This window comes from Caloenas nicobarica, chromosome 5, assembly GCF_036013445.1.
Source record: "Caloenas nicobarica isolate bCalNic1 chromosome 5, bCalNic1.hap1, whole genome shotgun sequence".
Taxonomy (NCBI): Eukaryota; Metazoa; Chordata; class Aves; order Columbiformes; family Columbidae; genus Caloenas; species Caloenas nicobarica.
The window spans coordinates 51,170,133-51,182,850 of record NC_088249.1 but is presented as its reverse complement, the minus strand read 5'-3'; the positions used below and the strand labels follow the sequence as shown (position 1 = coordinate 51,182,850).

At 40.3% G+C, this 12,718-nt stretch overlaps 1 protein-coding gene across 1 annotated transcript in view; it reads right to left on the bottom strand.

Annotated features, from left to right (window-relative positions):
* The window catches only part of BRSK2 (BR serine/threonine kinase 2), a 319,127-nt gene that overhangs the window by 60,794 nt on the left and 245,615 nt on the right, over window positions 1–12,718 (bottom strand). Inside the window, exons 6-8 of the mRNA XM_065635714.1 lie at window positions 10,229–10,262; window positions 9,289–9,357; window positions 6,336–6,482 (exon numbers count right to left, since the gene is read on the bottom strand). Coding sequence (XP_065491786.1) covers window positions 6,336–6,482; window positions 9,289–9,357; window positions 10,229–10,262 — 250 coding nt within the window. The remainder of the gene's footprint in view (window positions 1–6,335; window positions 6,483–9,288; window positions 9,358–10,228; window positions 10,263–12,718) is intronic.

Here is a 12,718-nt window from a genome sequence, read left to right as displayed (position 1 = left end):
AGACAAACAGCCTCCTTTAAAACCAAGACTGCATCAACACTGCAGTCAGAGGTGCAGTTGGTACCTGCATATTTAGCTGTCTTCTAACCAGCCCAGGTGCTGGAAGCACCAGTGCCCCCCAGTACACATACCCACGGGCCTGGGCAGACTTGTACAGCTTCCAGCTGTGGCCTCAGCTCTGTGACAATAATTCCCCTTTGTCACAATTCCCCTTGCATTAGGTAGCCCTTTCATCCCTGCATTATTAAGAGACAGGTGGAGTGTTCCTGACATGCTGCCATCTCCCCTGACCAGCTTAACTAAAAGAAATAAGACATACATTATGGGTGTTTCCCTAGCAGCCTGGACACACAGCCCCCTCTCCCCTGTTTCTTTGCAAACTGAGGTACAAATGCGGAACATAAGAAGAGCCTATTTTGTACAGTTTCCAAAGGACGGGGTTTTAGGATGGCTACTTATCAGGTCCACAGTACTGCAAGGATCTGCTAAGGAGTGTACTGTACCTTCTTTGCTTGGTGAAACCACTCTATGAGATGCATATCTACCCGTTATTTCAGATACACCACATGGAGGGTTAGGACATTAATGATTTCAGACAAGATGCAGATGATACAGCTAAGTGATGTCCAAGCCTCTTTCATGCTTGCTTCTCCTGCTGCATTTTCTGTCTCCATGGGTCACATTGTTCTTTTGTGGCTGAGATATGCAGAAATGCCATGGCAAAGCAGACAACACCACTTCATTTTTTGAGTCAGAGAGGGGGAAAAAAGGAAGATCACTGGTTCATGTCTTAGTCACAGAACCTCTGGGTTCCTTCAGAGAAGATGTCAGAGAGAAATCCCTTCTGCCCATCCCTGCTGATCGAACTCCTTCAAGCTAATGAATCCATAGCATTTTTCTGAAAGAGAAACTCTGTAGCACCCTGATATACATTCGAAGGTATATGAAAGCTCTCATGGTTGCTGTTTATCTACACATCTGCCATTCAATCCACATCAATCCACATCAAAACCATTGCTGTGAAGCACGCTGGGATATCCCAGACATGAAAAATATTCTAAGAAACCAATTTATATTCTGATTCAAATGTAATTGCACTGAAATATTATTACAAGCGTGCTTGCTGCTGCCAACGTCTTCGGTGCTTTTTTAAAGGTAATTAATTAATGCTTTGTTGCTTTTCATCTGCATTGAAGTGACAGGAGGGTTATGGGAGGGCGATTGGTTTTGACAAGGAGAAGTCTGTATGCTTTTTACTGTGCAATGCAGGGGAGGGCGATACACAGTGGGAGCTAATCTCACTCCTCCTGCCTTCATTTAAACACAATGTTTAAATGCATTTAAGTGACGAAGGCATTTAACAACCCTTCCCAGAGGGTTCTTCTTGCTGTTTGCACATAAGCTTGCCAAATTTAATGCCATTTTATGGAAGATGTAAAAATGCTGCTTTCTAATATCTCCTAGCCACCGCAGGCAATCATCTCATGACGTCATCTCTGAAACAACAAAACATGCTCAGAACCATTGCACATGCACAGTCAAAGGAGAGACTTCTGCAAGGTAAAATGCTCTAATGGAAGGAGAGAGAGAATTCCTTTATCGTGGCTTTAGGTAAAAATACTCTCAATATATATTAAACTCACAGATGAGAGACACATTGTGACACAAAGCTGTACAAGCTCAACAGAAAAAAGAGGTCTCCTCCCCCAAGGAGCTTACGTCTGAATTCTGAAGCAGGGAACAACAGATGGAGACAGACAGGCAGATGGAAAACAAGACAGCGCTGTCTACATCCTCAGCATTGATCTCAGCAGAGTGGTTGCCAAGCTAAAAAGTTTTGACCTGAAGAAAAACTTCCTTAGAGTCTGCGGATATGGATGAAGGCTTCTGGGCTTGAACTCATGTCGAATTTCAAACTTCCATGTCCAGAAAGGGAACAGTCTCAAACCCATCTGTGCACTAAATTGACCCAGATCTCAGGAGAATCTTCTTCGCTCAGAAGATCCTCTAGTCTGAGCTTTAAGCCTACTGTATAATGTCAAGACAGAGGCTTTTCCTGACCAAAATATTCAAGCTGGCAGTGCAAAAGGCACTGGTAAAACCATTATCTGTGTCAGTAGTAGCAGCCATACTATAGCAGCCTCCAGGGATCTTGACAAGGGCAAGGTATCACTGTGCTACATGCACCGTGCACAAATAGGCCCTTGGCAGCCAAAAGCTTACAGCCTAAATACGTTAGCTGGACAATTTCCTCCATTCTACAGGTGGTGAAGTAAGATAATTTAAATGATGTGTAAGGCACCTCACCATAAGAAGTTCTGGGAAAATAAAGAAGGAATCAGGGTGTGTTTTCCCTTTTTTATTTTTTTAACATTCTTTAGATGCTGTGGTACATCATCAGCATACGTTAGTCTCAAGAAAAAACAAAATCAAACAGACAGCAGAGAGGAGATTCTGAGAATGTGTGTAACTGAAGTTGGAAAATATTCAGAGACAGGTATTTCAGACCATGTGGACACCCAACACAGAAGACAAGTCATTCTACTCTGGAATAAAATGTCAACACTGGAACAATAACAGCTTAAGCAGAATAGCTTATTCTGCAATATCTGCTCTGATCCACTTTGCTCTACAGACAAAGTTTCAATAATGCTCATCTAACTTTAAAAGGAAGGTGGATCAAAAGACCCTTAGTTTGCCCCTTTTGCCTTTGTGTTTCTCTAGAAGAAAGTATCAGCTGAGAATGCAAATGGATTCCACTACAGGAGCTGCAATTCTCACTGTATAGATGCTGAATCATTTGAAACCTCCAAGGAAAAAAACCTCCACTTACTGAAGAGCATATAACTAAAAGAAACCTCATGCTGCAGTACTGCAGGCACCAAGAGTGCTCATTCTCTTCCATAAACCTCAAGCTTAAACTAGTTCACTTTTCCCTCCTGACACTACTCCTACTAGAAAGCTATCCCAGAACCCTACTAATATGGCTAAAATGCTTCTAATTTCTAGCCTATTTTCATGTAAGGCCATTTGACAGACAATTGTTTTTGTGCTAGCATCTTCCTTTACTTTAAATAATCCTTTTCTCTCTGGTAATTACCTCTAATGAATATGCAGACAACCAATACAACCTTTCTTAGACACCATCTGTGTAGACTAAATGGAGGTCTTTCAGGCTGTGCTATTCAGACTCTCAAATGCTGACCACCTTAGTGCTCCTTCTTTAATTTCATCTTTCCTGAACATGGGTGGTCAGAAATATAATGACCAGCAGCTAGGATCAACTGTTGCAGCCTACTGGAAGAAAAACATAGATTCTTTTATTTTAAAGCATGTTTAGTAAAGGCCCAGTAAAGGACAGGGGTCAAGGACGTCCCACTAACCATACTTGAGGCTACATAATATACGGTAAGCATGAACAATATTGCAGAAACATAGAATCATTGCGGTTGGAAGAATCACAGAATCACAGAATCACAGAATGTTAGGGATTGGAAGGGACCTCAAAAGATCATCTAGTCCAATCCCCCTGCCAGAGTAGGAACACCTAAGATGAGGTGTTCATCGAGTCCAACCATAACCTAACTCTAGCACTAAACCATGTCCCTAAGAGCCTCGTTTATATTCCACTAAGACATAATAAACCCTTTTTCCCATAAATGAATTGTATACAAAGAAAGGTAATGCCTATCTCTTAAGGCAGGAAAGGGCCAGCAAAAATAATTCTGAGTACTCTCCTCTCCATTAGTCCTCTCAAGCTCTAACACTGAAGTTGAATGATGACAGTTAAACGTGAACGCTAGTTCTGGTTTTGTTGATCATTTTAACAGATGGACTGGGGAAGGTGTGGGTGTGCTGTGAAATGGCAACTACTGCAGGGAGGGAAATGCAGTTGGATGAAAAGAGATACAAATCAAAAAAAGGAACAAAACAGAGAGGGGAAGGGAAAAATGAAAGAAAATAATTCTAGTGACCTTACATTTCACTATGTTTTTCTGCTGAATTCACCAGTGAGACACTGAGCAAATGATCAGTAATGTTAACAGCTACATCTGTACTTACTGTACCCAAGCCACAATTTCACTCAGATCTTTGTATAAACATCAAATTGATTCAAGTGAGATATTTTCGAGGAATAGAGGCTTCCAAATAAACCCATATTTGTATCCTTTTTCACAGGACATGGCTAAAATAGAATTCACATTTCTCCTCAAAATGGACTATATATTCCCAGCTCATGTGCAGCAAACAAAGAGCTCCCTTCTGCCTGGCAATGCAAGCCACCGGCACGCTAACAGCATAGAAAGGGAAATGTGACAGCAGCACAGACAGCAAACCAAGATATCCTAAAATAATGAAAATAAGATTGCAGCTAATAACAAAGAGCTATAATTTTTTCCTCCCAGCTCTCAGCTCTTGAATAAATTTTATTTGAAATTCTTATCCACAATTCACTTTTTAGTGTTTGTCAATAACTATCCAATCTGTTTTTCTTCCTCCCTAAGGAAATAAGAGCTTCATTTTGATCAAGAAAAGGAGGTGGGGTGCATGTGTGTCACTCTGGGACTTTGATTTACCTTAACTGTTTTCTCTCTTACGCATGTACATTCTCTGCAGTATTGCACAATTAAAAACATTTAGGGACTATGCTCTATGTCAAAACTCAGAACAATTTGAAGAAGATCTACTATCTGATGTTCTGCTCCCTGACATACTCAAACTACCAACACTAAGATCTTTGAGACAAAATGAAACAAAATCAAACCAAACAAAAAAACTCACAAACAAACAACCCTTCCCCCCAAACAAACAAACAAACAAAAATCCCAAACCAAACCGAACCCAATCCACAAAAAACCCAGAAAATCTGTTATGTTTACATCATGGAAAAGAAACTAAGCTAGAGAGGGACTTGCTGACTTTCTTGGTCATGAAGAACAGTTGTCTCACGTCTCAGGGTACAGCCCTAACCTCTGCAGTGTTCTTTCCATTAATGAAATTGGACAAATATTTTTTATTTCTTTGAAAGTCTGTTTTAAAAAGGCCTTTCGAAGTGCTTTTTTTTTGTTATTTTTTTTCCAATCGGTGGTACTTCTGTCCTGCCAACATGATGGCTACCGGGTTTGTAGAAGGAGGGATACTAGTAATAGCATGAAGAACTTTTCACCTATGTCACTAAATACAGCATGACCTGGTTTTGTACTGAATTAAGAAAAAAACAGCTGCAGCTGCCAGGTAATATTGTAAGGAGAGTTGTGAAGGGAGTTTCAGTTCACCTCTTAGTAGACAGGTGTCTGCATCCCAAAAGCACCATCACAGCTGGCACAGACTGATGCTGTTGTTAGCAATCTCAGCAGAGGGGCCAAGTACTGATCTGAGAGTTTATTTATAAATATTTTAGCAGACTGAAGAACCAGGAGGAGTTTTAAATTTACATTTCTTTATATATACTCCTACTCAGAATCTGTGAGCTTAGTAAATCTGTATAAAATCATCACCAGAGCCTGACAATAGGATTTACAAGGGCAATGTACCCATGAAGGCAGAAGCCTCCACTGACAAGCAGGCAATTTTACTTTTAAAAATTATTTTAATCGCTAATTTTTTTAATTCCCCCAAACATTGTCACAGTGTTAATGAAGGATACAATCACTACACAGTGCTCAGCCTTATGACGGGATGTATCCTTGATGCAAAGACTCAGTGCTGAATGCCAGGAGCTCAACACTGTGAGCCTGTTCGTGCCCAGGACCACAGGGCCCAAGATGGAAGAGCAGACTAGAAGACACTTGCTCTGAAGGCTGCTAGAGGATAATGCAGAGCATACACAGGATAGAATATAACACAGGTTGTGTGATGTGAAGTGAGAAGCCATTGCTTTTGTCAGAAATGTAGGAAAAGCATACTCTGTTTAATAGCAAAGCATCAAATAATACTCCTAACAGATTTGACCTTCAAACAGTTATATCATATCCCTGACAAACTGCTGTGCCAGCCAGAAGAGCCAGACAACTCAGGTGGACTCCGAAATGTGCTAATTGGTCAGTAGCACCGTGATGACGTTATAAGGGATTTCTTCAAAATGCCCACTGTTGCATATGAAGGAGAATTACGAGGCTAGAGAAGAGACACAAAGGTAATCTGCCCTCATGGTTCAAAAGAGAAGGTAACTAACATCTTCCCAAAGACGCCACCAACTCCACTCATTCTTTGCTCAGGAGGAAACACATGGGAGTGACAGTAAGTCAGCGAGTTACCTTACTTATTCAACCATAACTGCAACAAGGTGACAAATGAAGCCTTGCTCACACGACTTGCAGCAAACGCCTTCTTACCGTGAGACGTTTCGAGGCATCCACTTCAATCATCCCCCGCAAAAGGTTCTGACAGTCCGGGGGGATAAAATGAGGCATGTGGAACACTCCACGTTTCACCTTCTCCAACAGTTGCCGCAAGTTGTCGTCATCGAAAGGCAGGGCACCCTGCAGGGATGTGACAGAGTGGTGGATGGGAAAGATGAGCAAAAGGGAATTGGAGAGGGCAAAAGGAGAAAAGACAGGATAAACATGGTGAGAGAATGGAAGAGAGGAAATCAGTTCATCACGAATTATTGTAATAACTAAAAAAACCTTTTTATACATTGAAAATAAATAATTTCTTAGTGCTGCTGTATTTTCTCCAACATAGGAAACAAAACTGAGGACACGGATTTTTTTATTAGACCTTTAATTAGAAAATGCCTACCAGTATAAAACATAATACAAAATATGAAATTGCCTTTCCAGGCAAATTCACCAAAGATGCATGGATTCACTTAAGTTCAGCTCAAGTGTTTGATCTGCTGGTATTCCTTCTGGGCATGCTTTCACAGCAGCAATGTTTATCATCTCCTTATTTTTAATCTTCCTGAGACACATTTACTGCAGACATTGAAAAGGAGGTGAACAGCATTTCAGAGTCTTTCAGTAAAGAACATCCTCTTTCTGATGGAGCAGTGAAATGGCACAGCTGAAAGAAACTCTAACATCGGCCTTCGGAAGCAGCAGACGTTCTACCTGTTTAATATACTCTATCCAGTTCCCATGCTGTGGTCAGGTCATCAGTTCCTATTGCTTCCCTACTGTAACTCACTTACATGAATGGCTTGAGATTTTTTTAGCTGAAATTACATTTTGAATAGATCATCAGCTTGCTACAAAAAGCTGCGAAAGACCTAACCTTGCTGCAAGGACAAAAAGGAAAAAAAGTTGAAATCTTTAGGATGTAACTCCACCGACTGAAGCTTTTATAGCAAGTCTGCACCTTCCTAGATATTCTCACTTCCTTCTTTCACTGCCTAATTCTAGTAGGTGCTGAGCTGCCTTGATTTCCAAGACGGTTGGTGGGAAGCTCCAAGCTGTCAGCTGCTGTGATAATGAATCTTTAAGTTGTCAGTTTTGGCACTGCTCTTACTACAGTGAGTAGTGCATCTGTACAAGCAATTCTGTGTCCATGGTTTGCAGTGACCAACATCTCCATTTACAGCAGCCTCAGAAAGCTGGACAGCAAGCGCTACCGGGCGCTATTTACTGTTGGTTCATTCAAGTGGCCTTGAAGAGAGAGCCTCCCTGTCTTCTGCAACCAATCTCCCGAGTTACCTACTTCTTTCCTAACCCTTCCAGACTTCAAGGAAAATCAATTCTGATAGTTCAGTACTTTGGTTAACGCAATTTAAGCCCCAATGAAGTCAGCAAGGCTGCTTTGTGGCATTTCCTGAAGGTAACAACTACAGCTCTTTTATCACTACCACCTGCTATTATAGCTTGAGAGTTTTTGTAGGGTTTGTCCTGACATAATTAACTGGAGAGCTCTGCACCATCCGTCAATAATAGACTCATTTCAATCATTCTGCAGCCTCTTGTATTTATGTAGGAACAGATGAGGATGCAGCAACGGAGAGACACCAAACCTTGGCAGAGAATTCCCCTGAAAATGAGAAGTCCATTCCTACAAATCCTAACCATTTTGACACATTCTCTCATCTATTCTTAAAAATTCAAGAAGTTATGTTTTATCAGCCATGAAAATAGCTGCTCAGGAGCAATAGATGACCAGGTGCTATCTAGTGAGAACATTAAAATTTTTCCCTTGCAACATCAAGATACAAACTGAAAAACTTAAAAAATGTCAGTGAATTGTAATGACTAAAAAGAAAAAAAGAGTAAGATCGCTTAACGTGAATTAAAGCATTATACTGAGATCAGTTCCAGGTATATTGATTTGGGCCATTAAAAATTTTTTTGAAACAAAAATATTTTCAAATTTTCAAGTATTTTAAACAAAAATAATATGCAGAATCTATCTCTGATTGTACAGTGTACAAGTGCTTTTGTCAAAAATAAAACACATTATCTGAACTATTCTAGATGTAAAAAACTTAACATGCACATGAAATCTATTCTCATATACATGATTCAATCTGCACATCATATATGCTTATACTATCATAAACCTCATTCTCCTATACTATAATATGGAAATTGATAACAAATGCCAAGCCTATCTGCCTTCAGTTGGATATCCAATTGTTGTATGTTTAGGAGCATTACATTACCACTGCGAATCAGAATAAACTCCACAGAGAACTGAAACTTTGATCTAAGGAAGTATAAGTTACAAGATATCACATCTTGAATACTAAAGAAAGTATTACTGAGCCAGATGGAAACCAATTTAAACTTTGTACTACTGGTTCAGCTTTATATTCCTAAGAGTACCAAATTAGAATGTAGCTCAATACTTGCATGAAACAAAATTGTTGCACTCAAATCTTCTCTTGATAAAACACTGCAGCTAATGTATGCATATACCTACTGAAAAACATATATACATACAGTGGAAAAACCAAACTCTTCCCAAACTCAGCCATGTTTTTTATTCTGTGAAGGACAATGTATTTGACACTCTATGTATCCTGGAGTTGTAACCCTGCACATCCTTTCCAGACAAAAAAATGTGCTGCAATATCGCAACACAGCAAAGAGCATTTATGCAGACAAGTTTTTGATGCTTGTCTATGCTCTCCTGTGAAGGGCAGCAGAATTTCAAAGCAGCAGTGAAATATTCCTCATGCTTTTCCTTTGGGACTGATGTAGAAATAAGAGGAAAGGATGCAACTGAGAGATACAAAAATAGGGGAACTAAAAAAACCCCATCTGTACATTATGTCAATAGAATCACCATTACATACAGCAGCATTTTCGGATTTTTCTTTTCTTTTTAAAGGATAGCACAAGAAAGATGACTCACCACTAGCAACGCAAATAAAATGACTCCACAGCTCCAGACGTCTGCTTTCCTTCCATCGTATTTTTCTCCCTGTGCAGCAATGACATAGAAGTTTAAAAGACTGCTCACTAGTAAATGTATTAATTATCCCTGAAGAACAAGAGAGGGAAAAATGGGAAATCCCGTATTTCAGTTCAGCCACCTGCTTCCCAACTAGGAGGCCATGACACTGCCCATTAATTGAATTTTTATGAACACCAGTTTAGAGTCTTCTCTGGGATCTGTGAGAATGGGCCCAGAAGTAGGGAGCAGGGCAGGAATGGCTGACAACTCACAAATGATTAGATCTGGCATTTACACAGTGTCAGAGCTGCAATAAGGATATCAAGCAGGTGTTTTTTTCTTCCTGGTTCTTCAGGTAGCTCGTCACCAGGCACATTATTTGCAAACTCAGAGTATTGTCTGGACAGTCTCTTCTGTACACTTCCTGCTTGTCTTTACATTAAAGCTATGCTTTAAAAGAGGGGAATCTTGGCCACTGAAATCTTGAGTACTTATTTTCAGAGGACAAAGGGAGAGTACAGGGAAAGGGTGGTTTGTATCATTTAACGGAAACCAGCATCACTAACAGCCAACCCTGGTTCTTCTGCTCAAATGACAGCTACATCAGAGACAGGAAAGTGTATGGGACTGCATCCCCTGGGTGGGAAGATCAAGTTAAACGAGGCTACTGTATTTCTGTCTGATCACGTGGCACAAAGGGTACTGTGGCAATAACACACAATCATCATAGAGTTGATGTGGCTTGACTCAGGGCTGAGCCAAAGAAAACTGTAGTTACGTTCTTTGTGTCTTTTCCAATGCCTTGGACAGATTTCCTGTACAGAGGATCTGTCAGCATATTTGCAACAAGTGACACTTTAAAAAATATATTTATACACTCTAATGTCAACCAACTTACCCGGATGACTTCAGGGCAAGCATAATGTGGTGATCTGAAACACACAATACAGTCAAATGAGCACGTAACAGCCTAGTATTTATGGATTATGTGCATTTCCATTTTGTTTCACAGAATCATGATTGGCTCACTTCCACCGAATGCAAGTGTCCAAAACCAGCACTTTTTTCCTTACTTCAGTGAGAACACATTTCCAGGAAACTAAGAAAACGGTAAAGAACTAGCATAGTTCAAAATTCTGTGGCCCTACTATGAATTTCTCAAAAGTGAGGAAGGAAGAGAAGACCAGGCAGATTCTGTGACTATGTAGAATTCCAGCCCTCTAATCCCACCTTTTAGTTTGGCCTTGTATCTAATTAGAAGGATGGCTCACACTTGATAACCTTTTACAAGAAAAAAGACAGGAGAGTATTTTCAGACCAAACATGCAGCCTTAAACCACATCTTTCATTTTTTCTGCTAAGATTGCTCTCAATTGCTCTAGCAGTCATAAAAGCTGACCGTACATGATTTCAACATGCAATTTTTTCTCTTTTAAAAAACTAAAAAGGATGGACAATAGTACTATTACCCACTGAGTTAATATATTCTTTTCACATTCTTCTACCCATATATCTCCCGTTTGATTCCTGGCTGAGAATAGTTAATTACTTCAACTTGCCAGGTAATCATTTTAATTCCTAAAGATTATAGCCCCAGCTATTTATTTTATAGCCTTCATTAAAGTAACTTGACAAGTAAAAGGGATGCAAACTGTGTGAGACCAGTGTGCAAATCATGCCATTGTTTACACTGACGCCTCCCAGCAGCCCCTGAGCCTGTCTTCATTTGTGCATTTGTTTCTTGTGACAAACGCAATCATGGCTGGGCAATACCTGTCTCACAAAGTAATGAGCAAAACAGTGACACAGTGAGGTGAGGTTAGCTTTATGCTAGAATGCTACATTAATGCCCAGTGAGACAGTCCATTAACCGAATTTCCATACACACTACACTTACGGCAAAATATCATCCTGTGGGTGTGGAACGCTCTGATTTGGTATCACAGCTTTTGGCAGACCATGGTAATGAACTCAGTACACTTGGACTGCAGCTACCTTGGCAGCAAAACTTAAGCGAGGGGAGAAAAATGCAGTTGATTCCTCACAAATTTTAGGAAATGTGGAATTCAGAAGTTTAGTACTATATTTAATACTCCCCATTCCTCCATTTAAGAGGTTATCACAGGTACTCTAGCCAGGTCTATCTGTTCAGTAGTGATCCCAAGTGTCTTAATTTAGACTGGATTTTAAAAACCTCGTTTGAGAGTCAAAACAGATAATGAAAATCAGAGCCTTCCCTCAGAGAGCTGGCTAGAGTTGGCCCTTGGGAGACCAAAAAGACTAGACTTGTGCCTAGTGGCTAGGACAGACTATGTGGGCTCTCTTGGCGGTCCTGTCACTGGCAGCCATAAGGACATGGACAAGGTTACTTAACATTTTTAAAAGCTGCAGCTGGCCAGTTGGAAAAAGGTGACCAGAACCTCACCATGAGTCTACTCTTCTGATTAAAACAAGAGCAATGCCACTACAGCTTTCATACCTCACAAAAGTTTGTATGACTGAATTCACTGGGAGTTGAATGAAGATTTAACCTTTTAAGGCAAAAACTTCTACAGAAACGAAGAGCCTGATAGCAACTATGATGAAATAAAGCTAAAACAGTCAGTAATGTTAATAAAATTGTTGCTTCTTGACTAAGCGGGGGCTGATTTGGGGGACTTGCAGCATAGGTACATACCACCTAGTTTATGTGTCCTACTAGCAAATACACTTAAAGAATTTACATTCCTGAGGTCAGCTGGAGTGCAGTGGAGTCTGCTAGATGTCTTACAAGGCACCACCGAAATTGTGCTAAAAACTAGGAGAATGGGTGGAGAAAACGGTATAATAAATCTTTTGAACACGGTGGATTGATTTGATCATTCGACAGCTGCACTGCAACTGCTCAGAGAGCACAGTTTTCTGGCATAGCCATTCTGAATTCTTGCCAGCACACACTAGCTAGATATCTGCAGCATTATCTTGGCTAACAGCTCTAAAACAGGTCCTCTGGCCAGCCAGAATCCATAGAAAACTCACTTCCATGCTGCCATTCACAGAGCAACTTTAATTACTTTAAAGAGAAAACTCAAATTTCATCAAAAATCTATTTATCTTTCTACAGAGTCATGAATATTTCTTTGGCTTTTATCACTAATTATTCGATACACGTGTGTCAAGAACAACATTCCCTGCCTCTTCCCCAAGGCCATCTCCTCATTGTTCACCTACATCTCTGTGCAGCAAAAGCCACAATCTGTCCATGATAACAAATAAGTATAGCACTCAGCAAGATCAAGAAGCAGTTGTTGCCTGCGGGTACTGCTGCAAAAAAGCACCCATGTTGACAGTGTTTATTTCAAGGGTGGTGTGGATTTTCCCAGGCTAGTCTGCCTGAGGCAGGAAGGGC